This window comes from Leucopleurus acutus (genome assembly GCF_964270905.1).
Source record: "Leucopleurus acutus genome assembly, chromosome: 10".
In the NCBI taxonomy this organism is placed as follows: domain Eukaryota; kingdom Metazoa; phylum Chordata; class Mammalia; order Artiodactyla; family Delphinidae; genus Leucopleurus; species Leucopleurus acutus.
In genome coordinates this window covers 7,871,589-7,899,539 of record NC_139153.1, presented here as the reverse complement: position 1 = coordinate 7,899,539, position 27,951 = coordinate 7,871,589, and the positions used below count along the sequence as shown (strand labels likewise).

The following is a 27,951-nucleotide window of genomic DNA, read 5'->3' as shown; positions in this document are numbered from 1 at the left end:
GAAAGCCTGGGAAAAACCGAACCAAAAAACTCCAGAAAACCACCTGACCCTGAAAATACGGTTTCTCTCCCAGCATATTTGCAGGTCGGCAACGCTGGCTGGATGGGGGGAGCTGTATGGACGCACTGGCTACAACTATATTTTCTCAGGTGAGCATTGAGCTGCACCGTCTTTGACTAAGAACAGGAACCCAGTGGTGGAGAATAGCCACCTAGGGCTGCAGTGGTGTAGGTGGAGGGGCAGCAAGCTGGGGGATGGGCAAGGGCCCTCCTTTCGTCACCTGAGGAGATGCTGGGGGTGATGAACACTGCCAGGCATGTGGGGCTTCGGATGCTGAGAGAGGCAGGAGTGTGGTCCTTAGGGTGTAGCCGGGGGGAGACTGGTCAGGAAGCCCCTGGGTGGAGCCCCTGCCTTGGCCTCGGTGCTGACCGCAGGTTTCTCCCACAGGGGGTGCAGACGACGCCTGGGCAGATGCCGAGGATGTCACGGAGGAGGACTGTGCGCTTCGGTCAGTGCCAGGTGGTTATGGGTCTGGGCTTGGGTTGGGGGCAGGCGTCTGAGCGGTGGTGGCCATTTTCCTACTGACGGTCATGACCTCATCAGTGGTCCAGGTGAGTGGATTGGCTCCCTTCCTCCTGCTGCCAGGCCCACGCCCCTGCAACAGGGTTGTTGAAGTCCACCCTGTAGCTTCACCCGAAGCTGACTTTATGGACTACCTGAGCAGTCTGTGCTCGCCAGGACTGCAGAGCGAGTGCCCCAACCCTGGGGTTCCTGGCACCCCAGGCCCAAAACACAGGCCAGACATCTGTGTGTCTTCAAGCCCCATGGTTTCCAGGGTGTGACGTCTGGCCTACCAGGTGATGCACAGCACACCCGGCCCGAGGCACAGGGCAAGCAAGGACTGTGGTCCCCACGTGAGAGGTGTGGGCACTAGGAGCTCCACAGCTGTGTGATAGGTGCCATAAGGTGCTTGCTACAGAGGAATGTTTTAGGCTCCCTTAAAGGGAAGGAGGGGGCTGGCTCCCACTCTTCCTACCTCCTTTCCAAATATTTTTAGAAAACGGCAGCAATGGTTATTTTGGAAAAGCTCCTTTGCATGGTCTGTACCACATGGAAAGTCTTTAACTGGTGTCGGGTGTCTCTGGAATGCACACCAGCACCCTGGTCAGATCAGCCGCCCAAAATCATGGCTCGGTGCATGAAAAGGCATCTCGCTGTGCCCGGCTTCTGCCCGTTAGTTCCAAGAGCAGTGGCTCTGGCTTGTGCTCAAGAATGTTTGGCTCTTCCCCCGGGATCAAACGACCTCTGCCCCAGCCAGGCCATCTTCCACAGTGCACACTGTTCTTGGTGAGGAGTCTGCTGGGGACAGCAAAGCAGTGGGCATTACAAAAAAAAATTAATGGTGACTTTATTCGTTCTGCTTTTGCCTTTATCTGTATGACTGATCAAAAGGCAGCCTGGAGATTAGGAAAATTTTATCTTTCTCCTTGCTTCAGAGGCCTTCTAAGCAGAGGGAATTCACTTGCTAATATTTCACAATCAGTTGATAACATAGCTCTAAAAAGTCCATCTCCCAGTGAAAGTTTCAATCTGTTACATTTTGAGCAAGTCATATGGCTAAAAACGGTCATAAATGGGGAAAGGGAGGGGGGTGGAGAGAGATAAACTCTAATGGAGGCTCAAAGACTCTATCAGCCACTAGCCTGCTGCTTTTTAGAGCTCAGAGATTATCTTGAGTCTTCTGGCTTCATGTCAAGCAGCGCCAAAAATCCCTTTCCCGCCCCAGGTGCAGATCGCTCCTCTTTGAAATGCGTCCCAGAGAGCGGGATAATCACTTAGAAAGTCACCTTCCCTGGGAGCGGTTGTCCTCTCTTGGCCCTCCCTCTGTCTTCTGGAGAAGAGAATCAGAAATTCTTCTGTAGAAACTAGACTTCCTTGAACGCGCCCCTCATGCCCCAGACTTTTGTGGATGAATGTGCAGTGCACCTTCTCCCTCTGGCTCTTTGTTTCAGAAGTTCCGACACGCATCTTTTTGATAAGGTCAGAGGGTATGACATCAAGCTGCTCCGGTACCTGTCAGTGAAATACATCTGTGACCTGATGGTGGAGAACAAGAAGGTGAAGTTTGGCATGAAGTGAGTGCAGGGCACCCCCTGCGAAGTGGGTGGAGGCCGTGTGCTCACAGGCTCGTGGGGTCAGAGATGGCACAGAGCAGTTACAAGGGCACACTGCATGCCAGGCCTCGTGCATCCTCTCCCTGTATCCTCACACAGCCCTCCCTGCAAGGAGGTTCTAGTGTCTCCCTCTTGCAGGGGAGAAACTGAAGCCGGAGAGGTTAAGTCACTTTCTCGGTGTGGTGCGGAGAGCACCAAGGGAGCTGTGGGTCTCTAACGTGTGCTCTGCTGCCGCTGCGCCATCTCTGGTAGATTAGAGTCTCTTTTAAAGTGGATCGAAAAAAATCAGTATTTACTCAATTTTTATGTCCTGTGTGGAACAAATCTTCTTACGGTAAGGCAAAATTAGAAACTAATGGAACCTGGGTTAGGGTGATGAAATTTGGGGAATTTTTCCAAAGTGTTGTTTATTTTTTATAATAGCCACTTTTAATTTTGCCAAGTATGTCTTAGAAAATAAGCCACACTGAGGCTGTTACAGCTCAGCTGTTTGCAGTCACCTGCACATCCCACTGTCTGTCAGAGTAGTCCTGTGTCTCTCCGATGCTGTCTGGGAGTGTCCGCAGTGGATGCCGGAGAAGGTGGAGATGAGAGTCTGCCCCAGGGCCCCTTTTGGACAGTGTCTCTGTTATTTTGCTCTTTTCTCACTCCGCCCTGCGGGTGATGCTGCCTTTGGGGGAAGCTTGTTCCGCGGCTTAGGTCCCTTTGCGTTGCGGGTGCTGTGGGGTCCGGGGGAGTCGGCGCTCTCACCTGGTGACTTGGGGTAGAGGCGGCAGAGCAGTCGCATTTCTTAGTCGTTCTAAGTAAGCCCCCTGGAGGGCATCATTCCTAACTCTGAACAGTAGTTTCTATAGCAGGAGGATCATTTGAGCTGTGGTAATGCTTGTGGGGAATGGTGTGCGTGTGTTGTGATGCCGTAACACATTGTATCCTGTCTTGTAGTGTCACCTCCTCCGAGAAGGTGGACAAAGCCCAGCGCTATGCCGACTTCACTCTCCTCTCCATCCCGTATCCAGGTAGGGGCTCTTTCCAGGGTCTGGTCAAGGGACAGGCTTCCCAGGACTGGGGCTCTTTGAGGCCCTCCTCAGGCCCTGGCCACTTAGGTGCACAGATGCCCCGGAGCTCTCGGACAGGATCTGCTGTCGCTCAGCATAGGGCAGTGCAGTTCCTGGTCCTTGGCTCTCACCTTAGGGTAGGACGCTGTCCTTGTGTGTGTGTAGGGGGGCTTTCCCCTGGGAGCGGCCCAGGAATGGAGTCCTGGCTCAGGTCCTCCCTACTGCGCTCTTGAGCGAGTTACTTCACCTCGCCCAGCCTCAGGTTTTCTCAGGTATCACTGGAAGTTGGTGAGGCTTAGCTCAGGGTCTTGTTGTGCGGATTAGGTGAGGTCAGGTTTATCGGCGTGCTCTGGGCAGCTAATGTGCTGTTTCGGTGTGAAATGACATTGTTAGTCCTCCATGTCAGCAACCATCTATGCTGCGCTGGCTGTTGCCGTGGTGAGGATGTAAGTGCTCTGTCCCCAGTTGCACGTGGTTGGTGGCCTCACCGTGTCACAGAGCACCGTGGTGAGCACACAGCTGGCTGCATTTGTCTCTGGCACAGACTGTATGCGACCTGTGGCCAGGGCAGTGTCCTCTGCACTGGATACTGAAGCTGCGTTAGTCCAGTTTGTAGCGTTTAAGCTTTCTTTCTGGCAACACCTGCTCGTTCAAGGAGGTATTAGAGCCCTAACATCAGCACCAAACTTTGTCAACAGACAGTAGAAAGTGGACTCTTTCTCCTTGAAACCTCTCTCCTGCTCCTCAGCAGTAGCAGCTGCCTTCAGTCCTGTGCTGGATCTTGTCTCCTCATCTTGGAGCCATGTGGCCAATAGAGAGCAGGCTGGTGACCCCAGGTTGCAGTAGAGACACAAGGCCTTCTCATTAGAACCTCAAGTTCATCCAGTGCCTCGTGGGCAGAGGGTATATCCTCATCAGTGTGAGCTGGTGGTATCCAAACCACGACCCCTGTGGCCTGGCTCTCTTACAGTGGCCTCCTTCAGGGTCTCTCCTCACTCTTCTCTGCTAGCTTGGCATTTGGTGGCATGTAGGGCTGGGCGTGCATTCCAGTCCCAGCACTGTGTCCTTGAACAAGTCCCTTAACCCTTCTGAGCATCAGTTTCATCCTGCATAAAATGTGGTTAATGATGCTTACTCTGGGCGAAGTGCCAGACCTGTCCCTGACAGGTGCCAACACCAGGCCGAGTGACGGGTGCCTGGGAGGAGAGGCTCGCTTTCGGCAGATGCAGAACCATGATGATGATGCCGTGGGCTCGGCAGCGTCAGAGATGTGTCAAGACAGGGATGTCCCCGCTGGGGGTCTGCACTGGAGCTTCCCTCAGGTAGCTCTAAAGCTGGCTTTCGGACTAGGCTCCTGACTCTCAGGAGATGCTCTGGGGGTCCCCAGACTGAAGTACTCTCTGCCGAATGCACGGGAGAGGACGGAGTTGGCTGAGGAGCCACGCGTCAGCTTTCTTTATTTGTGTTCAGCTTCTCGGTAACACTTGGCTTAGAAAAAATTGTTTTGTGGGACTTCCCTGGCAGTCCAGTGGTTCAGACTCCGTGCTTCCACTGAAGGGGCATGGGTTCGATCCCTGGTTGGGGAAATAAGGATCCCGCATGCCGCATGGCAGCAGCCAAAAACAAAAAACCACCACACTTTAAAACAAAGAAAAGCAAAGAAAAAAAATCGTTTTGCTCCAGAACAGTAGCACAATATCCTTTCTGCTGTCGTTGGGCAGCTTGTTAAAAGACTCCTGAAATATTAACTAACACCTTTTGACCCAGTTATTCATTAGGCCATAATCCAGCCAGCTTGGGCCTGAAGATGTTCATCATGTCTGATTATACCAGCCAAACATGGGAAATGTTTTCATTAATCAGAATAATGATGATGTAAATGATGGTACAGCCATCCATAGTAGAACGAGATATTACATAGTCATAGAAAAATGCTTAAGGTGCTAATAAGCAAGATAGAAAATTAAATACTACAATCTTAACTATGTAAGAGAAAAAGTGCTTACACAAAATGGTAAGAAAAGAAAATGCCAGAATGGTAAGATGATACCATCTCTCTGTGAATTTTTTTCCCCCATTCTTCCCAGAATATCGTGTACTGCATCTGATAGTTGTGTATGGTGTTGAGGGGAGATTAAGAGGCATCAGTAAAAATCCAGAAGCCTAGGTGGCAGGAGACGCTGTTGCACACCCAGATGAGGGGACAGGAGAAGCACTTAACTTGCTTACCTTAATTACCTTTCTTCCTCTGCTCATGTTCTTAAATTTCTTTACATGCCTACATTATTATACTTCATAACAAAATTGATGTTATCCAGACCAAGTCCTGAAATGCACTCTGCTGCCATTTCAGGGGTCTCTGTTGAGCCCTCTGATGACTTTGAAGCCCAGACAGGAACTGCGGTGGTATCAGTTCTCTGTCAGACTAACTTAGGCTTAGACTAGCCCTTGAAAACGGGAAGTGTTCTGGGAGCACTTCCTTCAGGGCACCAAGATAGACGGGGCCAGAAACTCCCCGGCATGAGTCTAATTTGTTTCCCTCTTGAGCGAGCGTCCGTTCTTACTTCACTTTTGGTCCTGTCTGTTTGCCTCTCAACAGGCTCAGAAGCCTGTTCAGGTAATGAATGTCAAGGCATTGCCCTGGGTACCGAGGCTGCTTTAATTCTCTCCATTTCTCACAGTTGCTTCTGCATTATATGCTGGTCAGAGCTCGGCCTGGAGCCTGCAGTGTTGATTCAAGCACTCAAGTTTGAGAAAACAGAGCACTTCACGGGAGTTCTGAGGAATGATTGGTGTCCCTCCTACTCCCAGGCTCATAAGCTCAGGGCCTCTGTCTGATATTTATATTTCTTCTTTCTCCCAGTGAGGCACCCAAGAATCTGCTGAAGTGTTAGAGCTGAGGATTGATTCCTGACTTCCCCATCCACAGTGAGGCCTGGGGGATTCGAGTGCAGGAGTGTGTGGGGTGGTGAGAGCCAGGTCTGCAGAACACACAGGCTAAGTCTCCAGACCTTCCTCCACGAAAGAACCTTTCCTTTCTTCCCTGGTGTGGCGCCAGACAGGAGCATGTCCCAAGAGGAGCTGGAGAGTTCTGTGTGGATGTTTATGGCCTGTGGCTACTTTGACAGAATTCAGGCAACTGTTTTGTTGCCTTTGGGGACCTTACCAGACTTGGACCTGTGGCCAGAGCCTTGTGCCCTCTGGAGTTTGTGTTGGTCCTGGTGGAGGAACTGAGAGGAGTGCAGGCCTCGTTCTCCCCAGGCTGAGCTGCAGGGCTGCACTGGGGCTCTCACTGCAGCGGTGGCATGAGGATGGCACCAGTATGCTGTCACCTGAGTGCCCCTTGTAGCAGTGCTGTGCCAGCTGTTTTATACATATTGTTTCATTTTATCCTTAACCACTTTACAAATGAGAAAATCAAGGCTTAGAGAAATTAACTTGTTCACAGTCACAGGGCTACATGAAAGGCTGAGGTTTGAAGCTGGGAACATTGCCAAGGCCCTTTTCTCTCCACTCCTCTCTCTGTTCCTGAGGTCTTACCCTGGTGGTATTTCTTATAGTTTTTCTGGTGAATGATACAGAAAGCACATCTTGGCAAGGTTTGTTGGAGAAGGACGTGTCTCTTGAGCGCCTGTCCCATTTCCGGCACTGTCCATGGTCCTTTCTCTCATGTTACGATGTTCGGTCCTCACTGAAAGCCTGCGAGGTTGGTACAGGCAGACCTCATTTTATTGCTCTTCGCTTTGTTACTCTTCACATATTGCATTTTTTAAAAATTGAACATTTGTGGCAACCCTGTGTCAAGTCTATTGGAGACATTTTCCCAGTATTTGTTCACCTCATGTCTCTGTCACATTTTGATAGTTCTCACAATACCTCAGACTTTTCCATTATCACTCCATTTTTTATGCTGACCTGTGATCAGTGATCTTCGATGTTACTACTCCACCTCACTGTAGGCTCAGATTATGGTCACCGTTTTTTAGCAATAAAGTGTTTGTTGTTGTTTTTTTTTTTGGCTGTGCTGTGTGGCTTGTAGGATCTTAGTTCCCTGACCAGGGATTGAACCGGGGCCCACAGCAGTGTACCAAGTCCTAACCACTGGACCGCCAAGGAATTCCCTGAAGTACTTTTTATTTAAGGTATTTTTTAAATTTAAGATATATATTTTTTTAGACATAGTGCTATCACACACTCAATAAACTATAATACAGTGTAACCATAACTTTAATATGCACTGGGAAACCAAAAAATTCGTGTGGCTTGCTTTATTGCGGTGGTCTGGAATTGAACCCTCAGTATCTCTGTAGTGTGTCTGTAACAGGAGGGAGGGTGATCCTCCATAACTAGGTAAGTTGCTGAGAAGGTGCTGCCAGGGCTCAAACTGTAAACTGCGCTGTTGTTCGCTGGCTGTTGGCACTTCAGGGACTTGTAGGGCAGAGGGACCTGAAATGAGAGAAAAGTGACCAACAACCAGTGAGCACAGAGGGAGAGAGACACAGAGGTGTGCAGGCTCATCGGGAAGGTCTCTGGCTAGAAACCCAAGGAGCGTTGGAGGCTCCCGCTCGCCTGGTCCAGCCTCCACTCATGTCATCTGGGGCCCACTTTGGAGTGTGTGCGCTGGTGGCCGCCCCGGTCCTCCAGCACCCAGGGGCATCTCAGGACACTGGGCCAGGAAGGGTGGTGTCACGACTCTGCCCTTCTTTTCCAGGCTGTGAATTTTTCAAGGAATATAAGGATCGGGATTACATGGCTGAAGGGCTCATTTTTAACTGGAAGCAGGTATGAGCAATAACATTCATCAGCTTGGGTCTTCTGTTTGTGAAGGGAAACCAGCCAGTAATCTTCTTGGGGAAAACAGCTACCCTTCTCCTTTCTTTGCTCTTCCCTGAATGAGTCTCATTATTTTTCCCTCTCTCCTCCTTGTATATACATGTTTAAACTCTCATCATATATACTTTTCTCTCCCCCTTTAATTTCTCCTTTTCTTTAAAAGAGTTTTCAGGGAAAAGGTAGGAAAAGTCCTTCATTTTTGCTCCGTTCTCTGTGTGAAGAGCTCCTCCTCAGCGGGTGGGAGCAGCCCAGGAGCTGCCGGAGGCTGAATACGCTGATCACCTCTGTGTCAGCCGTAAACACTCAAACGCCAACTGAAAAGCTCCACTTGGCAGCAGTATCTGGTCCCTTTGATTTTTAAGCTGTCACTCCCAGGGTGGCACAGGCTTCTGGCCCTGAGAAGGCGAGCACTGTGGGGGGACATCCTGCCTGCCTGTGGTAGCCACAGCTTCAGGGCCTCAACCTGCCTGGTCATCCTGGCTTCTCCTGGTGGACAGCCTGCATCTCACAGTGTCTTTCTGTCCCCAGGACTACGTTGATGCCCCTCTGAGCATCCCCGACTTCCTGACTTGCTCTCTGAACATTGACTGGAGCCAGTATCAGGTGAGGGGACCCCTGGTGCCTGCCCCACAAGTCCCTCAGGCAGACACCTGAAGGCCTGGCTTGTGACCTCTGACCTCCTGGGAAAGGAAGAGCTGCTTACCTGTTGAACTCTCTCTCCTGATTTCTTGGCCCAGAAAATCAAAGCTTTCTGAACATGACTCACTGAAAGATTTGCATCCACCAGGGGGTTCTGTTTCCAGAGGAGGACCTCATGGAGTTTGCTTTTCCAGCTCTGGGATTTAATGACGTTTTTCATTTTACCTTTTAAATGCGTGTTCCATCAGAGAAAGTGCAGAGCTACCTGACCTGATTTGGTTATAGAAACCTTAAAATTATTTCCACTGTGCTTCTCTCCTCTTTGTCATCGTCTGCCATGGAAGGATCCCCAGTCTTTTTTTTTTTTTTAGTTTATTTATTTTTGGCTGCATTAGGTCTTCGTTGCTGTGCGCAGGCTTTCTCTAGTTGCAGCGAGCGGGGGTACTCTTTGTTGCGGTGCGCAGGCTTCTCATTGCAGTGGCTTCTCTTGTTGTGGAGCACGGGCTCTAGGCGCATGGGCTTCAGTAGTTGTGACACACAGGCTTGGTAGTTGTGGTGCACAGGCTCTAGAGCGCCGGCTCAGTAGTTGTGGCACACAGGCTTTTTTGCTCCGCGGCATGTGGGATCTTCCCGGACCAGGGCTCGAACCCGTGTCCCCTGCATTGGCAGGTGGATTCTTAACCACCGTACCACCAAGGAAGTCCAAAGGGTCTTACTGGATGGATCCATCTCTCTACCGCGTTTAGCCCACTGTACAAGCCCATAGGCCATTAGCAGTGTCCTTGCCACTTGCTTCAGCCAGGACAAGTAGCCTCATTGTTCCCACTGCCTTCCCCATGTCTGTTCCCTCTGCCTGGCTGGCCCTCCCAGCCTCCTCTTGTCTGGCTGACACACTGCCTTCAGGATTTGGCTCGAGTGTCCACTCCAAGAAGAATTCCCTGATGTGCCTCCTCTCCCCCATCCCGAGAGAGGTTGTATGCTTGCATCTACATTCCCCTTAATCCGGGCTCTGGGCCCGGCCCGGCCTGGCCTCTCTCAGTGATCCACACCTACTTCCTTTTCCAAGTGTCCCATCATGCGAGCACCTCAAACTCAAGCTGCCCAGAATGGAATTGGCCACAACCCACAGCACCCCTGAGCCCTCCACCATTTACCCAGATGCTCAGACTCGAAAAATGGGGGCTCTTCTCCCCAACACCCATGGCTGGTCCCATCAGTTCTGTAAGTCTCTGCCCCAGGGAAACTCCCCAGTCCTTCTTGCCTCCATCCCTTAGGTCACTGGCCTAATGCAGGCTACCATCGTCTCATGGCTGAGCGTGGGTCCACGTTGAAGGGGCAACCGACTGGAAATAGTGAATAGGGCCTGGCAGAGCGCGATGCTCAGATGATGGGACAGGGTCGTCACTGTCACTCCTTCCTTCACAGCTGCCACTGACTTTCCTTTTTCCCTCAGGATAAGTCCAAGGACCCTTATGTGGTCCACCCAGCTCCACGTGGTCCAGGCTTGTTCTTGTGACTCACTGGCTGTCCACTCCCTCTCCTCCAGCTACCCTGACCGCCTCTCCACCCCTTAGGGAAGATGCTCTCCAGGTTTGCACATGCTCTTCTCTCTGCCACAAACACTCGTGTGCTTTCCCTCCCCTTTTCTCACATGCATGTCACCATCTCCAAGGAGCCTTCCCTAAGGGTCCCCATGGATCAGGCTAGGCTCACCTCCCCAATTACATGGTCCTGCAGCATCTTAGAGGGCTCCTTTTAATTAGCACACCTGCAGCAATTCACTTTGCCTTCCCCTCCCTCCAGCCTCAGGGCTGGAGTCATTGTGTTCACTGCTGTGTCCCAGGGCCAGGCCCACAGTCACGTTCACACCACTGTTTCCCATTGCACGAGCAGTAGTGCATGTGTGGGTGTTGCTGACCTCTGTGTAGCCAGATGGAATTCCATAAAGCTCTGCTCTTTCATTCTGTGCCCGAAGACCCCTTCCAGTGGCTGCTGCTCCTCAACCTGGCCCCTGACTATGACTAGTCAGTGAAAGAACATTCTACAGGTACCTCCTAGTCCCTAAGCACGAAGCCTTACAGATGCAGACGTGCCAAAATGGCCTCCGCCCTCACTGGGCTCAGTCTAGGAAAATTCCGAGGCAACAGCATAACCATCACCTGCGTAGTAGGGGTATTGACCAGTGGTCACAGAAGAAGACTCTGTAGAGAAGATAATGGGGCTGGGCCTTTAAAGGATGAGTAGGAGTTTGCCAGCCAGGGAAAGAGGCATGCACCAGGCATGGAAACATAAGGCCGATATGTGGTACTCACCTCTGTATCCGGAGGCTTTGTCACAGCACACATAGATTGAGAGAGTCAGAGGTGAGCCTAGATTTTCATGCATTTCCCAGGTCCTCTTCTGTTTCTCACTCTGGTATCTGAGGAGGTGTTCCTACAGTGCAGTGTGTGACCACAGGCCTGGGTCCAGACCCCAGCTCAGCTTAGCTGTGTGACCTTGGGCCTCTGCCGACCCAGCGCTCCCCAGGCTGTGGTTCCTGCCCCAGCCCTGGGCACGGTGGCCAGCGGAGTCTGCCGCCGCTCCTTGGTCATTTATGTCCCCTTCAAACAGCTGCCGTTGTGGGAGCTGCCCTGCGGGCTCGTCCTTGGTCACCTCCTGCCCTTTCCCAGCCGCTGCAGTCCTCCCCCAGCCAGCCTGACCTCCCTGCACACCTGCTGCGTAGCTCCCACCTCTCCTGCTTTTCCTCACCAGCTGGAATCACAGCTCGGAGGAAATCTCTTGGCAATGGTGTGTCTGACACGTTGAACCAGATGAGCAGAGAGACCCCCGAGCCACCATGGGTAGTAATAAGTTTATCAGCACGGCACTGCAGCGGCTTTCTCTGCAGCTCCTGCAAGTGGGTCAGGACTCTCCAGGGTCCGTGGGAAGGTCAGGTAAATGAGCCTGGTTTAAGTTCCTGGGAAAACCATTCCAATTACAGGTGCTGTGTTCACCCTCCCCAGGGGAGCGCTCTCGCTAGCTGGCATTCACCGCCTTCTCTGCACAGCCCCAGACACTGAGAAGCAGTCATGTTAGGAGACTGTCCCCAGCTAGGGGGAGGGGGCCACAGAACTGGGTCAGGCCCCTCCGTGGGCTTCCGGATTCCAAAATGGACTGTCTCTCAGAGGGTCTAGTCTGGACCGTTAGCTTGGGCTAGAACAGAGGCTCCGACCTCTATGGCTTTTGCTTGTTTTGGCTCTCCCACCTCGAGGGCCTCCTGTTTTAAAAGATTTTTGTTTACCAAACAGACTGCATTTGTTACTCATTAAAAGACTATGCAGTGAGTAGCAATAAAAAACGTGTGAAACCTGATTGATGAGAAGGTTGATGGTTACCTTGGTTTCTGTGATGTGATGGCAGATAAAGAAATGGCTCTTTCCATTTGGTGACAATGGCCACGGGCTCAGGGCTCTTTGTCGGCTTCTGTTAATTCCCTAGACAGCCGTGCCTGGAGCCCAGGGCTCAGAGGAGCTAGCGTCCGGCTGCTGCTCGTGGCTGTGGGGCTGTGGGTTGCCCAGGCTCCTGCACAGCTTCCCCTCCCTCACCCCCACGTTGGGTCAGAGCACACTGAGGGAGGGGCCCGTGGGGGAGGGTGCAGGTACGTGTGAAAAGTGAAGTTTCATATAGTCTGGGATTTGGGACCTGTGGCCTGTGACCATGAGCCTGGGGTACTTGTTTCCCCAGAATAACTCAGCATTTTATTTTAAAAATGCTTTAAATTTCCATTCTGAGTTAAACACCTATTCATAGAATCCTTTTATTTTTCTTCTCCAACAGAGTTGGGATCTGGTGCAACAAACACAAAACTACCTGAAACTGCTGCTTTCCATAATTAACAGTGACGGTGAGTCTGCCTCTGCTTGCCTCAACCATAGGATCTTCTGGGTGTTCCCAGGTCTTGACATCTCAAATGTGTGTTTATTGGGGCCTCTTGCTCTGTGGGAGAAGGATTTGGGGATTCCCTTGTCATTGGCAGATTTATTCCATGCCCCAAATTATGAACTTGTTACCACCTGAACCACATTCAGCTGGCCTTTGAGCTTTCAGCATCAGCCTTTTGCCGATGTGTTTCCGCACTGGGTCAGCTGGCCTTTGAGCTTTGAGCATCAGCCTTTTGTGTGGGGCTGCAGTGGCCTCTTTTGGTTCAGAAAGGTGAGAGAAAGTCAGTCCTGGCCTCTTCTTGGGCACACACAAGAGCCCCTGGAGGGCCTGTTCTCTAGAGGGTACTCCAGCCAGTTTGACTGTTTTGATGGGATGAGCCCATTATGCTCAGTGTCCTAGGGCGGCCTGACTCTGGTTCCTCCGTATCAGTCAGGACCTGTGTGGGGTTGCACTTGCTTGAACAAATGGAAATGTATTCGTTTATTTAACCAAGAAGGCCCAAGAGCAGAGCCAGGTGCCAAATTCCACAAAGAATCTCTCCTTGTCTCATACCCACTGTTTAGTTAGCTTCATGGCTGGCAATCGTTCCAGACTTGTTTCCTGCCATCTTAACCCCTCCAGAAGAGGGAGACGGCCTCTGTCCCAGAGCTCCCGCTCATTGCCTCAGTTTGGATCCAGTGCCCATCCTTGAACCGGTCACTGTGGCCAGGTTGGCAGAAACATCACATGCCTGCCTCTGGAGCTAGGCCGTGGTTCTGGGGTGGCCTGGCTCTCACCCCAGGCCAGGGCGGTGGCACATCCCCTTTTCATCAGCCCGTGTTTGCTTCTCTCCTGGGCCTCCCGTTCCACGTTCCTGTGTAGATGACAGCGGACTGCTAGTACACTGTATCTCAGGCTGGGACCGGACGCCCCTCTTCATCTCTCTCCTGCGCCTTTCCTTGTGGGCTGTGAGTATGGACGGGCTGGGCCGTGGGGTCAGGGAGCATTCAGAGGCCCTTTGTGAGTGCTGGGACTGTTTCCAGAAAGCAGAGAGGCTTCGGAGCGAGGGACCTCACGTGTCCAGAGCAGGTGTCGTGTTTAACCCCGCTCCAGGGGCTGTCAGGCAGCCTGGCTGTCACGGGGGCGGTGGTTGTGACTCAGCCCCCGAGGCCAGCAGGGGACCGTCGTGGGCAGGCTTCCTTCTGATCTGGGCCCGTCTCTTCCAGGACGGGCTCATCCACGCATCCCTGAAGCCCGCTGAGATCCTCTACCTAACGGTGGCCTACGACTGGTTCCTCTTCGGGTGAGCCTTCGGGAACTGTCGGGCTGTGGGGTGCTCCGGTGCTTGGGAACCGCCTTTTTGTGTGCGTGGGTGTGGTGGCCCCTGTGACAGGGTTGAAGGCGAAGACGGTCCCACCCCCTTGGGAAGAGAGAAGGTGTGGTCGGGCCCACCTGAGGCTGGGGTGCCAAAGCCATGGGCTGTCCCTGTGGCTCTGGTCCCCCTTCCTCCTCTTGTCTGGGAGGTGCTCGCTTTGACCTCCTCGCCTTCTTGTTTCAGGCACATGTTGGTAGATCGACTCAGCAAAGGAGAGGAGGTGGGTACTGCTCACGGTCTGCGAGCACACGTCAGGGCTCCGTGAGCTAGGGCTCTTTTACCCCCAAGAGGGACAGGGTGATGGTCTGTTTGGTGTCCACACTTTGGTGGCGGTTCCTTGCCTGGTGAGTGCTGGGATCAGGCAGAGTGGCAGGAAAAGCACCGGCACAACAACCCCGTTCTGAGCCTCAGTCCCCCTCTCTCGCGGAGAGAACACTTACCTGTGACCTTCGTGTGTCAGTCCTCTTCCCCCCGTTCTGTGCCGGCCTTCTTACGAGTGACCTTGTTTTCTGCACTCAGCTCTGGAACCAGTTTACAAGTGCTTTCCTGTGCCCCTCACCCTCACAGCTAAAGCCAGAAGCTCTTCCTGTCCTCCCTTGTCTCATCACACCCACTCGGCAGCTTTTAAGCCCCAGGGCCTTCCGTGCGAGCAGGGGCCTGCCAGCTCCTCACCCCCGACCAATCCCGGCCAGCGGGCTGTGGGTCCCCTTCCTGTCCGCGCGCTGTCCCTCCTTCCTCCTCTCTGCCCTGTCCACGCCTTATCCTTAGCTACCTTTTTTAGTCTTTGGCTCTTCGGTACTCTTGTTTTCAGCCTGTTTTCCCTGCACACAGACCTGGAGTCGGACCTGAGTGTGAACCCCAGTTGTGCCACTTACTACCTGGGTGACCTTGGGTAATGTGATTAACCTTGAGTCTCCCGGTGTCGATTCCGCTGCCTCACAAAGAGAATGAGTCCAGATGCCCAGCGTGGGAGCTGCACGCAGTGTTGGCTCCCCCCCCATTTTCCTGAGGCATCTTTCTCACCCTCCTGAGGCTGCCTCTTTTCTGGGCATCTTATCTTGTGCATTCTTCTTTTGTTCCTCCCTCTCAGCTGCTCCTCTCCCCTTCTAAATCTCTTCGTTTGAGCACTTATTGCATCCGCCAGGACTGCAGAGCCCATAAGCCTGTTCCTCAGAGGCCTCCATGAACTCTGTCAGAGGTGGTGACTTTGGCACTGAAATCCGCACGTAAAGCCCCTTTGCAGCCTCTCATTTTGAGATTTGCTGGAGCTGGCGCTCCAGTACCTGCTGACCCCCATGCTGTCTCCCCGTCCCCAGAGCAGGCCAGATTCCACCTTCAGAGACTGGGCAGGGAATGCGGCTGAGCCCAGTGGATTCTGGACTCAAACCCTGGCCACGTCTCAACATAAACAAGAGGGTCTTCTCAGCTGGGAGGGTTGGCAGGATGTGGGCTTTTCTCTTAGCCCTCCCTTCCTCCCCGCACATGCTCAAAACTCTGATACTTTAAAAACATGCAAAAAGCTGGGGCCTGTTAAACAGCTCCGTATCCCTCCTTTGCCTTTGAGGCTCTCAGAACACATTAGCATATTAAAGACTAAAAAATCTGTGGTGAAGACACCTATTTAATTTTATGTAACAGAGACTTCCCTGGCTGTTCAGTGGTTAGGACTCTGTGCTCAGGACTCCGTGCTTTCACTGCCAAGGGCCCAGTTTCAATCCCTGGTCAGGGAAGTAAAATCCCACAAGCTGTGCGGGGGCGGCCCCCCAAAAAAGTTATGTAACAAAGTTTTCATACTGGCCTGACCTAGGCACCCTCCCTCCTTTTTTATTTTTTGAGGCGATCTTACGGGGCTCTGGGATACCCTGTGGGCATTTTTCCAAGTGAGTGGTTGATGGACCACACCTTGCAAAATCAGCTGCAGAGACTATGCATTGTGTGCACTTCACAGAGGCCCGTTGGACCAGGGCACTGGCTGGGAGGGAGAAGAGAGAGCTTGCTCGCGGAGCTGGGGATGCGGATGCAGGGTCAGAGCTCAGGAGCCTCCTCCGGCTTTGCCCGCCTCAGACTTCGTCCTGCCCCTTACAGTTTCTGAACAGTGCAGGCTGCGGGCCAGGCAGTGGCTGCCCCTCAGCCCTGGTTCTCCTGAACCACTGTTTCCTGGTATTTCTTCTACAGAATCTGACCTCTTGCCCTTGCATTGTGTTCCTGCTGTGTCCATTAATCTTCTTGCCCCGAAATTCTCTCCCAGCTGTCCTTCCCTGTTAGCCTCTCTCCCTGGGGTTCTTAGGAGAGGCTGAGAGCGAGGAGAAGCTGTTCTCTTCCTCCTTTTCAGTAGCTTGAGAACATGTGTGTTCAGTTTGAAGATGGTTTGAAACATCACTGGCTTACCCTCTTGCGTTCTCAGGAAGGAAACGCCCTTCCTTCCTTGCCCCAGCCCAGGCACACCTGCCCAACCTCCTAAGCCTTCTCTACCGCCCGTACTGTTTCTACACCAGAATATCCAGCAGGGTCCCCAAAGCAGGACTGCTGTCCATCAGGGGTTGACCAGGGTCACTGGTTGCCCTCTCCTGGGAGTTCTGCCACCTAGATTCTTCTCCCTGGAGACTGCTATCTTCTCATGTGTGCTGCTTTTTGGTCTCTCAGATTTTCTTCTTCTGCTTCAATTTTTTGAAGCATATCATCTCTGAGGAGTTCTCTGCTCTGAAGATACAGAGGTAAGGAGAGACCTGCTCTCACTGGGAGCAAGGTGCTCTGGGAAGGGCCCCGCTAGGGCGGTGGGGGTCTTGCTCGCTGCCTTATCCCTGCCCTGCTTCCCTGCATGCTTGGCAGGCTGGCTTCCTGTCCCTGCCTTCCCTCTGAGGGCAGGTAGGGGTACCTGGGGAGGGCCAGCAGCCGAAGAGGCTCATCTTGTGACCAGGAGAGCAGGGCTCGTTGATGCAGGGAAAAGCCAGCCCAAGGATAGGGGGACTCCCAGCTCCCCATGCCACCGCCATGGCAGAAGCTTCTCCTGCCTGAGCTGATGGCTTCCTTCCCTGTGCTGCTGCAGAGGGGTGTCTGCACAGCCCACCGCCACAGAGCAGAGTCTGCTTCCAGCCTGGCAAACACAGGGGTCTTGCTTGGTAATTGCTTTAGGACCCCTGTGAGAGTAGGTGTCTTTGCTTGCGTTCCAAGTCCAAGCTTTCCAAGTCCAAGCTCCTAGTGTGCTGGACCAGACTTGAACTCTGAGGGCCACACTGACAGGGAGGCGGCAGGCTTTGCTGGCCTCAGAAGTGGGCCTGGCCTTTCTGCAACAGTTCAGGTAGAACCTGTGTCCATGAGTTTCCAGTGAGTTGGAGCTTCTTTCCCAGGTGGACAGCATGCGGGGGACGTGGGAGACCTCAGCCCAATCTGGAATTCACTGTCCTGGCTTCTGTTTATAGGAGGAAGAGTTTGCCAGCCCGGGATGCAGGCTTCACTGTGGAAGATATCTGCATGCTGAGTGAGTCATGGGCCCCAGCAGACTTCCTCTGTATATCTTTCTGACTATAGACCACATAGGGTCTGCTTGTTCTAGAAACTTCTGTGTGGAAGAGGTGGGGGACCCCTAGCAGGAGAAGATGTTGTGCTGATTGATGGCACTGGCTTCTTTCAGGACGGAAGGATCGTGGCAGCACCACCAGCCTTGGCAGTGACTTCTCTCTGGTCATGGAGAGCTCCCCAGGAGCCGCCGGGAGCTTCACCTATGAGACCGTGGAGCTGGTCCCTGCAGGAGCACAGACTCAGGCAGCTTGGTGAGGGCCAGGCTGGAACTAAGCTTGCTAACAGCTGTGAGCCAGGGCTCCAGCTCCAGGGAGCCCCAGGAACAAAGGGGCCCCCGACAGTAGGCCTGAGAGCTGAGCTCCATGCCCTGCTGTCTCTACTGGGCCTCAGAGGCCAGCCATCTGGTTGGTGGGGGGGGCACTGCGGGATGAAGGAGGAAGCTGCAGGGCTGGGAAGACAGGGTCGGGTGAGGGGGGCGCTGGTGTTAAAGGGACTTCCTGGGGGTGCTCTCTTGTATCATTTGCCTGGGAGGTGGGGGGCCAGCTTAGAAAAAGAAAAAAGGGGTGAGTACAAAATAATGATTGGGAATTGGGAGCTTGTTGAGGGGTCAGCTCCTTTGAGAATCAGATGACCTTCCCCGTGGACAAAGGGCTCAATATTTTTTATAACATTAGCAGGGAAGGTCAGTTACTAAAGTGTTAGTTAAGAATCTGTTTTCCAGCATGTGCACTGAGGCCAGCAGGCCAGTTTTGTTCAGACGTAACATTCCCTCTGTGAAGACGCAGCTCTCGCTGCCCGTGGCTGAGCCCAAGGGAGTGCTGAAGTATGCCCACTCCCATGTGGCATTTTTCCAGTGCAAGTAAAAAGTGGGCCCTGAGATTTAGTACAGGTGGGCAGAGGGTTTGCCTGAGGTGGCCCCTTAGCCAGCAGCCCTATCTTTCCACTGCAGGAGGAAGAGCCACTCATCCTCTCCACAGAGTGTGCTCTGGAACCGGCCGCAGCCCTCAGAGGACCGCCTGCCTTCCCACCAGGCACTGGTGGAAGCCAAGTCCTCCAGCTCCTCGTCCTCGAACCATTCTGACAACTTTTTCAGGCTGGGTAGCAGTCCCCTGGAGGTCCCCAAGCCCAGGTGAGGACCTCCAAAGTCCTAATGGTGGGGTGGCTAGCCCTTCCCTGTTAGTAAGGCTAGAGAGTGGGGTTCCAGGGCATGCGGCCTGGCAGGCAGTGTACCCAGGAGGCCAGAGGGGATCAACAAGCTTTCCGGCTCACGCACTGTTTGGAGGATGGGTTAATGTTTGGATACAGAGCAGGAGCTGGTTCGCAGAGGGGTTTGAGGCTCCCCCTTCCCAGAGCCCTGGCGGATCGGTATCCAGAAGGTGTAGTAGTTGTGATGTCATGGGCAGGGAGTTGGGGCTGCCCCTCCCTCTTGCCTTTGCCAGGTCTCAGCCCCCCTGTGGACCTCACATTCTGATTAAAGAGATGGCACTAGATCCTCCGAGGTGCTTCTGGCCCTCCCGTTTCTCGTCTGAATGGGTGGGGCACTGAAGAGGACAGACGGTAGGGAGCTAGGCTAGATGTGTGTGGCTGGGGCAACCCTCGCTGGCCTGCATGTCTGGAAAGGGAGCAGCTCAGCCAGGATGGACAGGTGTGGCTAGAGTGTGCTGCAGAACTGATGTTTCCTTGGTGAGGTTAAAGCTGAGCACTGGCCAGGGGCTTAGGGCTGAGGGATGGCCTGGCATTTGGGGGAGGCATTTCCTAGCTGACCCCATAACACTCCTTCCATGTCATACAGCCAGCGAAGGAGGCCTGTGAATTACTTTGTTTTCTAAGGCCTTGAGAATGTCTGGCCCTTCTGAACAGAACAAAGAAGTGTGCGACTTAAGAGGTCCTTAATAAATTCCAGGGAGAAAAGACATTTAGCAGAAAGATCGTGAGCGTTGAAGTCCACTCTAGATTCAAGCCCAGCTCTGTTGGATACTGCTCCAGAATTTCAGGTCTTTCCTTGTGGCAGGCATGTTACCAAGGAGGAAACTGAACCCAAAGGTCACAAGCTTATTACAAAGAAAACCCTGAAACTTTGGGAACTCTCCTCCCATCACCGTCCTCTGGTTTTTCCTTTCTGGGCAAAAGCAAGCAATGGAGGAAGGTGGGGACGAGCACCCTCCCCACATAGGCTGAGCGGATGAGCTCTAGGTGAGTGGAGCTGCACTGTCCAGAGGGGTCCCGTGTGCTCACCTCTGAAGGTGAGCCCTTCAACTCGGAGCACTGCCATGTCCGTCAGCGCTGTAGCTGAGTCTTAAATAAAGGCCACAACCTCTCTGTCCCCACGGGTTTGGTGGAGGCAGCTGAGCGGAGAGGGTGCCGAGCACACAAGGCCACGTGCCGTGCTCATCTGCATCCTCTGTGCCACCCCACGTGTCTCTGCAGCTTTCCTCAGGGCCCCTGGGGGCCTGCTGCGGCACTGTGTGACCCTTCCTCTTCTGGGCCGGAGCTCTTGCTCATCGTCCCTGCCTCCTTTTCTGCCTGTGCAACATCGCTGGACAACTGGGAAGGAAACCAGAAGATTCCTCCTGTCCCCTGGGTCCTCCCTGGTCTTAACTGTCCAGCTGTTGGGGGCTCCCCCCCACTGAGGCAGCACCCCATCATACACCATAGCTTTTCATCATATTCCCTTCTTCCTGACAAAAGATCCTGGTTCGATCTCGTGGTCACTTCCCTCGGTCTCGCCACTGGTTATCTGCCTGCACTGGGGGCTCAGATGCTTATGGCTGGTCCAGGATGGTCCAGGAGGCTGAGGAGGATTGGGGGTGTCCTCCTGACCTCACGGCCCTGTGAGCTGGGGCCTGGTGAAGGAGGCTGGAATAACTGAGCCAAAATGGGGCGCCTTGGAAGGGCGTGAGGTGGACTGCTGTGAGGTGTTTGATGGCTCTGCTGGTTTATTCTGGGAGTGCCTGCTTGTAGCCAGGCTGGGCTGGCCAGGTGACAGGGTTCTGGATTGGCTGCTTGTTTGCCACAGGATTTGAAAGACTAGTTTATTCAGATTTGGAGCATTCTAATTATAATTACATATTTCCATTAACATTAAAATTAATTTAGTCTCTCTTATCTTAAAGTGCCTGAGGGATTCTGTCATTAGCTTTCCTGCTTCTCTTAGGTAACAACAGCCAATCAGCTTTTTAGTGCAGCAAAGGGAACTGTGTGGAAAGAAACCCTTTAGTAAAGCTATGTGTGACGGCCGAAATTCCCCTTACAGTGTGAATTCTCTGGGTTTCCTATGCTCCACATTCCCAAGTTCTACAAGAATATCTCTTTTAAGGTAGGACTTCCCAGTGAAAAGAATTGGTGAAGCTTTGTTCAAAGCTAAGAACTATGTGTCAGATTCAGAAGAAAGTTCTGTGGGGTGCTGACTCTTATCCAGTCCCAACCCCGTACCCTTCACTGGCAAGACTGGTGGCCCTTTTGCATCATTAGCTGCTACTGCAGCAGCTTCTAATTGAGTTGCGTTTCTGGACCATTGTTAAATCTCTCGTCACCTGTAGGGCTGGGGGCTGGGAAGAGGCAGGACCAGTGCTCACATGCCTCTCCGAGCCCTGGTCGGTAAAGCGCCCCGCACTGTGTGTAGTCTTGATCTCTGCTCCAGAGTCAGACATCTTTAGGGATGGGGGTTGCTAGCATAGCACTGTTGTGCCTGAGGAGGGATGGTGCTACCACTGAGCCCAGCTGGAAGCCAAGCTGCCTGAAGAGCACATGAACTTGGCTGAGGGACATCCAGCGGCCTGGTTGGTTAGCTAAGCGACAACATAGGTGCCAGCTCTGCTGCCCAGATAGCTGCTCTTTCCCCATCCTTCACCCCCTACTAACTGCTTGTTATGAGCAATGAGCTCTGTCCCCGGCTATGTTTAATGAGGCAGAGAAACTGGATTGCTTTCTGCGACACATAGGCTTCCTGTCTTAACGTTTGATGTGTTCTCCCATGGGGCCACAGCTTCAGACCAGAGATGAGCGGTGAGAAGCCTAAAGGCATTGCCAGCTTGAGACCCATAAGAGAAAACTTAGAGCCCCAAAAGACTTCTCCTTGGGCTGCTGCAGGAAAGCAGAGGTCCCTGGTTCACACAAACACCCACCCGCACAAACAGACACACAGACACACACATACCCCAATGCCTGAAGTCCAGGCTGAGGGAAACTGATGACTTCAAGTCTGATGAATCTTGTCCTAGCCGTTTTTGAAGTCACTTGTTCCGAGGAGTCAGGCCCTTGTTGAACCGAAGGATTCTTCCCTAAGGCCCCATTCCTGGAGGCGTTCACTTGGGCAGAGGCTGTGGGACCATCACCTGGAGCTTGGTAGTGGTGGGGGGTAGGTACAAATTAGGTGACATTCAAGCTCTCTGAAAGGCTAGGATTCTGGGTCTTGGCTCAAATGTTTGTTCCCTGCATGACTTCAGACATGTCACTTGATAGCTTTGGGTTTCTTTTTTCTCATCAGAAGCTTAAATGGGCAACTAACTGCCCAGGTCCTTCCTAGCTGTGAACCTTCAAGCCCTCTCTGTGAGCTGTCAGATCAGGTGCTTTTAGATGCAAGTAACAGAAAACCCATCTCAAAAGAGTTTAACAATAAAGGAAAACCGTTGGTTTACGTTGGAAAAATGCAGCCTTCAGGCCCAGCTTCCTCAAGGTTCCAACTCCGTTTCCCTATGGTTCTTTCTCCTTTCCTCTTTCTACATGCTAGCTTTGTCTTCTAGCCAGCTTCCCTAATGGGGCCAGCTACTCCATGTGCTTCCTTTCTCACATCCAGGGACCACGTGAAGGCCTCTTTTCGAACCATAGATCAGAAACTCTGTGCTTGATTCCAGTTGGAAGTTGGAAGTGTCCATCCCCGAGTCAGTCCCTGAGGCCTCCACCATCTCTTATCAGGAAGGAAGATCAGTGTACTATGCGGCTAGCATGGGTTTTGGTCAGACTGGGTTTCAATCCCAGCTTTGCCACTTCTAGCTGTGTGACTTGGAAAAAACACTTCCCTTCTGAGCTCAGTCTTTTTTATCCCATCTTTAAAGTGGCAGTAATGGTCCTGGTCTCCATAAGTTTGGGTTTAAGTGAGATAATGGAGCAAAATACGTGGCACATAGTAATACTCATCCTTTCCATGAGTACTGGAAATGCTCAGTAAACTGTAGTTGTGGTTAAGACCCGTCCTTATCAGTCTCATTTCTGAAGGACTGTGGGCTGTGTCAGGGCACTGGGCAGCTAGGTAAAAGGCCAGATCAGGTACCTCAGGCCAGACCTCTTTCTCCTCGCCTCAGCTGTGTGGCTTGGGCCAGCTCTACTTGTATGGGTACTCCTGTACCCCCTTCCAAAAGGACCAGCTAAAACACACTTGCCTGAGCTGGCCCACAGCAGGGGTCTGGCAGGTGTGGGGCAGGGTGGGGCCATTTAGCTCTGTTGGTGCTGTGAACAGGGGCTTAGGCCATACCCATCTAAGGGAGTGAAATGTTGCCAAGAAGCCAACCTCCTGGGCAGAGGTCTGGGCCCTGGGGATGTGGATGGATGACCTTGGAAGCACTGTCAGCTCCACAGTTGTCCAGTTTGAGGGCAGCTTGGCCCCATGTGCCCTCCAGTCCTGTAGGTAGGTCGGTGGAGGTAAATGCTGTGTTTGCACTCGAGTAAGGGTATAGGGCAGAAGAGCATGGGGTTTTATTAAGGCTGGTTGCGTTACCTGTGTACTGAGGCTAACTTGAAAGTTTTCCTTCCTTCTTTCACTCGGCAGGTGCAGGTGCTTCCTTCTCGTGACTGTTCCCTGTCATCTTTAGGTGCCCCCTCTAGCCAACTACTCCAGATGTGTACTTACGAGGACCTCTTTGCTTAGCACAGCCCCTTGCTCTCAAACCCAGGAACGCAACGGTTGCTTTGCAACCCTTTCCTTGACAAAAGCCTCAAATACGAGGATTCATTTGGAGCCTGTGTGCTCACTCTTGAAAAAGATGCAAAAGATGGTTGGCTGCTTGCTGAGATTCCTTTGTGGCCCCTGGGATCATGTGCCCTGTTGCTGTCTGTGCTGCCTACTCCATACTACAGCTGTCCCCGGGCTGCTTCAAGCATGGCTCTTGCCTGGGGGTGCTACCTGCTGCACACGGGAAGTACAGGCAAGGGACTAGCCTAGAAGACCAAGAGCCCGTGCTGGGAACCTCTCTGTAACCATATTCCATCTGTCATTTTCCCATTGGAAGTGTGAATCTCTGATAGCCCTGGGGAGTGGGGTTAGGAGCATAAGAAACGCCCATGTTCCCTGCCCCATAAGTCCCTCGTCCTACCCAGCCTCCTGTACTTCACATTACTTTCATTCCCTCAATACTCTGCTGTTTAGCAATTATTTTCCCGAAAACTGGAAAAGAAACTCTGCCTTACCTTAAAGTTTGAGCAGGAGGTGAGATTTGTGGAGCCAGGCTGCCCTCAAGAAGGGTTGCATTGACTGAAGACTCCAGCGTGACCCAGGGGAAGCACAGGGCAGGCACCACACGGTGGCGTGTAGCTTGCTCTTGCACGTAGGCAGCGGTCTCTGATTTATAGACAGTTAAGGATCACCAGAGATACAGTGTCTGGCCTGAACCCTACCAAGTTTCTCCACGTAGGAAGAAGGAAGCCCTGCTTTGTCAGTCACTAGGGCTTCCACCAGGTAGCAGACCATGACCTGTCCTCATCCCCAGTGCTGCTGTCATACACCTTCCAGAGTAGAGCAGGAGCAATGAATATGGCAAGTCTCTATGTTGCAGGGTGGGTCCGATTCATGGCGGCTTTAACGTAGAAAGCTAGCTGTTTTCCCTGGTCTCAAGGTGGTTCTGTTGTACAGCAAATCTGTAATCAATCTTGGCTTTAAAAATCTATTCTTGCACTCTGTAGCCGTGGAACCTTGGGTGAGTGTCCTTACCTGTCTGGGCTGCCATTTTCCTTCCTCTAAGAAGGAGATGAGGGCTTCCCTGGTGGCGCAGTGGTTGGGAGTCCACCTGCTGATGCAGGGAACACGGGTTCGTGCCCCGGTCCGGGAGGATCCCACATGCCGCGGAGCAGCTGGGCCCGTGAGCCATGGCCTCTGAGCCTGCGCGTCTGGAGCCTGTGCTCCACAACGGGAGAGGCCACAGCAGTGAGAGGCCCGCGTACCGCAGGAAAAAAAAAAAAAAAAGGAGATGATTTATGATCAGCAGAGATGCATTGCTGGCCAGAGCTGCACTCAGCTTGGCAACTACTTGAGGATAAGGCTGGCCTGGGGACCCATGGGGACTGTCAGCTCAGTCTAGGAGCCCTTGACTCCAGCTAACTGGGTGGGCCAAGGTCAATTAATTTTTCAGTATCCCACCCCCTGTACCACTATTCATGCTTCTGCTCTGTTTCTGGGTCCCTACAGGAGCACCTTCTGCTATTCTTGAATTAAAGAACAAAGGGTCAAGCATCAAAGATGATGCACCTCTGGGGATTAGGACCTGGGGTAGCTGATGGAAGGGCCTTGTTTGATGTTTCCCTATCTCCTCCCTTCCTCCCCCACCAGCTGGGCTACTGTCCAGAGACAGCAGAGAAGGCTGGGCTGTGAGTGGGGAGGTGGTGGTAGATTCCCAATACAGCTTTCCTCTCCCCGCACCCCCCAAACTTCTGCTTGAAAAAGGCCTGATGAAGTTGTCAAGTTGGCTGCCTGATTTCATTCCTTCCTCCTGGGCATAGCCAGTGAGTTTGCTGGGTTGATGCTTGTGAATACGAACTTTGGCTCCTAGAAGGCGCTGCAGAGGAAGAGGGCAGGGCTCAGGGCTCCCGTCACCTTCCTCTTCCATCTAGGTCACCGCCCGCACCGTCCCCAAGAGGCTTGTTCTCCCATCTCTACCATAGGACCTCAGTGGTCTGGGTTCTGCATTGCCACCCTGCCAATCTGCATGCCAGGGAGTGTGGGGTGATCCTGCCTCCCTGGTTCCTGGGGCATTCAGCCTTGCTCCCCTCCTTTTGGTGCTGTTGAGATTTGACTTGCTTTGTCAGCCAGAGCAGGCATGCCCTGATCCCAGGCTTTGGTTGCTGGCTCACCTTTGTCACCATGCTTTGCTCTTGTTCTTTTGCTCCTGTAAGTCTTTGCATGATGCATTGTCCTCACAGCTGAGCCTGCCTTATGGTCTTTTTTTTTTTTAAATAAATTTATTTTATTTTATTTATTTACTTTTGGCTGCGTTGGGTCTTTGTTGCTGTGCGTGGACTTTCTCTAGTTGCGGCGAGCGGGGGCTACTCTTCATTGCGGTGCTCGGGCTTCTTATTGCAGTGGCCTCTCTCGCTGCAGAGCACAGGCCCCAGGCACGCAGGCCCAGCAGCTGTGGCTCGTGGGCTCCAGAGCTCAGGCTCAGCAGCTGCGGTGCATGGGCCCAGCTGCTCCGTGGCATGTGGGATCCTCCCAGACCAGGGCTCGAACCCGTGTCCCCTGCATTGGCAGGCAGATTCTTAACCACTGTGCCACCAGGGAAGTCCCTGCCTTGTGGTTTTTACTCTTCTTTCTTGGTCATAACCTGTCCAGCTGTTTTCGTACTTTTGGAGAAAATGGTTAACTTTACAGCTGCTCTACCAACAGACCCTTGTGGCCCAGTCCCAGGGCCACCGTAGCCTCCCCGCCCCACTCCTCCAGGGCCTCCCCTGTCAGGCATATGACTGACTACATCATCTCCCCTCTCTCTCCTCTCTGCCCCAGATCAGTGGACCATCCCCTGCCCGGATCCTCTCTCTCCACAGACTTTGGCAGCTGGCAGATGGTAACAGGCTGTGGCAGTATTCAGGAACGGGCTGTCCTGCACACAGACTCCTCTCTCCCTTTCAGCTTCCCGGATGAGCTCCCTAACAATTGTCTGTAAGTGTCTTGCTTGAGAAGACAGGATGCCCCGCCCCCACCCCAACCCACCCCGCCCGCCCGTATCAAAAGCTGGTGAGCCACTGAGTGCTGGCTAGGAATGAGGCAGCAGCAGGCCCCAGGGAGCTGGCCTGGGCTCCCTGCCCCTCCCGAGTGTCTCAGTTAAGTATACCTCACTGCTCCTGGACCCTGAGGTATGAAGGGGGCCTGATGGACTGCTCAGGAAGTGCGTTGGAGTGTGTTCACTCTCCCCGGCCTCTAAAACCCATCCATGGGTCTCTTGGGGCACACACCCTTAGGGAAAGCTGGCTGGACTCTAGCTATAAAAGATTCTATTTCTGTCCAAGGCTTTGCCTGACATGAGAACCCTTTGAAAGCAGAACAGTGGAGTAGTGAAAGTAGGTGTATGGTAGAGACCAGAGCCAAAACGGGTTAGCCCGAGGGCTGTGCTCCCAAGCAGAACCGAGGGTTCCTTGCTGTCCCCTCCCCCCTTTTGTCATCTGCTTTTGTCTCTGGTCAGGAAAGAAAATTGGACAGGGATGCCCATCCAAAGCCCAAGCCTGTAAAATCCTCTCCCTCCAAAGCTCCAATGCTGGACTTCCAGTTCTAGCAGAGCAGCTGCCTCTCTGGCTGCCGCCTGCCCCCTGCCTGCGCTGCTGTTTCACGGATGGCAGGCGGGGAGAGCCTCCGGTGGCCTGGGGAGCAGGATCTGCTTCTGGTCTGTGGCTGCCTAAGGGCCTTCACCTCCCCACCGGGTGCTGGGTGTTCATCACCACCACCAGAATCCAGTTCATACCCTCCAGGGCTGACAGGTTGGAGGCAAGTTGCCCTTGGGAGTTGAGAAGGATTCCTGCTGAGGACAAGCAGGGGCCAGACCTTGGGATTCCTAGATGGTGCTCACAGGCCCTGGCCCCGCAGCTAGGGAGTAGCCCAAGGACTTTAGAGGCCACTGGGGCCTGGTACAGCCTTCTCTATAGCCAGGCCCTTAAGCCAGAAACAAGATCTCTTAGATTTTTGAGGATTAAAGAAATAGATGTCTGCACCTTTCTGTAGGCTCTTCCTACTTCAGCCAGAGAGCCTAAGAGCTACCTCTGGAGGAAGCAGACATCTCTGCCCCTGCTTAATAGCACCCCTCACTTACCTGGTATTAGCCACTGAAGCGGGCAGCTCTAGCCCCAGATCCTACAATTTATGCCTTGAGTAGCTCTCTGTGCTCCCAGCCAACCCTCAGGTTAGGGGTGGTTCCCAGAGGAGGGCTAGGTTCTCCGTGATCCCATGGCCTCCAACATTGCAGGATGGGCCTAGGGTCAGGGTTGATTCATGGTGAGGTCACATAGTATGTGGGTTCACTGCTTTGGCTTTGATGTCAGAGAAATTTAATCCAAATCCTAGCTGTTATGTTTACTAGCTCTGGGGACTTCCCTGGCGGTCCAGTGGTTAAGACTCTGCACTTCCACTTCAGGGGGGTACGGGTTCGATCCCTGGTTGGGGAACTAAGATCCCACATGCTGCATGGCCAAAAAAAAAAAAAAAAACCAATATGTTTACCAGCTCTGTCTTGGGATATCAGCCTTGACTTCTCTAGCCTGCTAG

At 52.9% G+C, this 27,951-nt stretch overlaps 1 protein-coding gene across 5 annotated transcripts in view; it reads left to right on the top strand.

Moving 5' to 3' along the window:
* MTMR14 (myotubularin related protein 14) overlaps positions 1–27,951 on the top strand; it is a 43,224-nt gene that overhangs the window by 13,385 nt on the left and 1,888 nt on the right. The window contains exons 4-18 of one of the 5 annotated variants that reach the window (XM_082847474.1): positions 74–149; positions 448–508; positions 2,046–2,135; positions 3,117–3,190; positions 7,941–8,011; positions 8,591–8,665; positions 12,518–12,584; positions 13,484–13,569; positions 13,828–13,904; positions 14,160–14,196; positions 16,620–16,690; positions 17,396–17,454; positions 17,608–17,746; positions 18,445–18,624; positions 26,203–26,358. In XM_082847474.1, coding sequence (XP_082703600.1) covers positions 74–149; positions 448–508; positions 2,046–2,135; positions 3,117–3,190; positions 7,941–8,011; positions 8,591–8,665; positions 12,518–12,584; positions 13,484–13,569; positions 13,828–13,904; positions 14,160–14,196; positions 16,620–16,690; positions 17,396–17,454; positions 17,608–17,746; positions 18,445–18,624; positions 26,203–26,358 — 1,319 coding nt within the window. Of the gene's footprint in view, positions 1–73; positions 150–447; positions 509–2,012; positions 2,136–3,116; positions 3,191–7,940; positions 8,012–8,590; positions 8,666–12,517; positions 12,585–13,483; positions 13,570–13,827; positions 13,905–14,159; positions 14,197–16,619; positions 16,691–17,395; positions 17,455–17,607; positions 17,747–18,444; positions 18,625–26,202; positions 26,359–27,951 lie in introns of all 5 variants that reach the window. The other 4 variants (XM_082847473.1, XM_082847472.1, XM_082847476.1 and 1 more) reach the window with 4 other exon arrangements.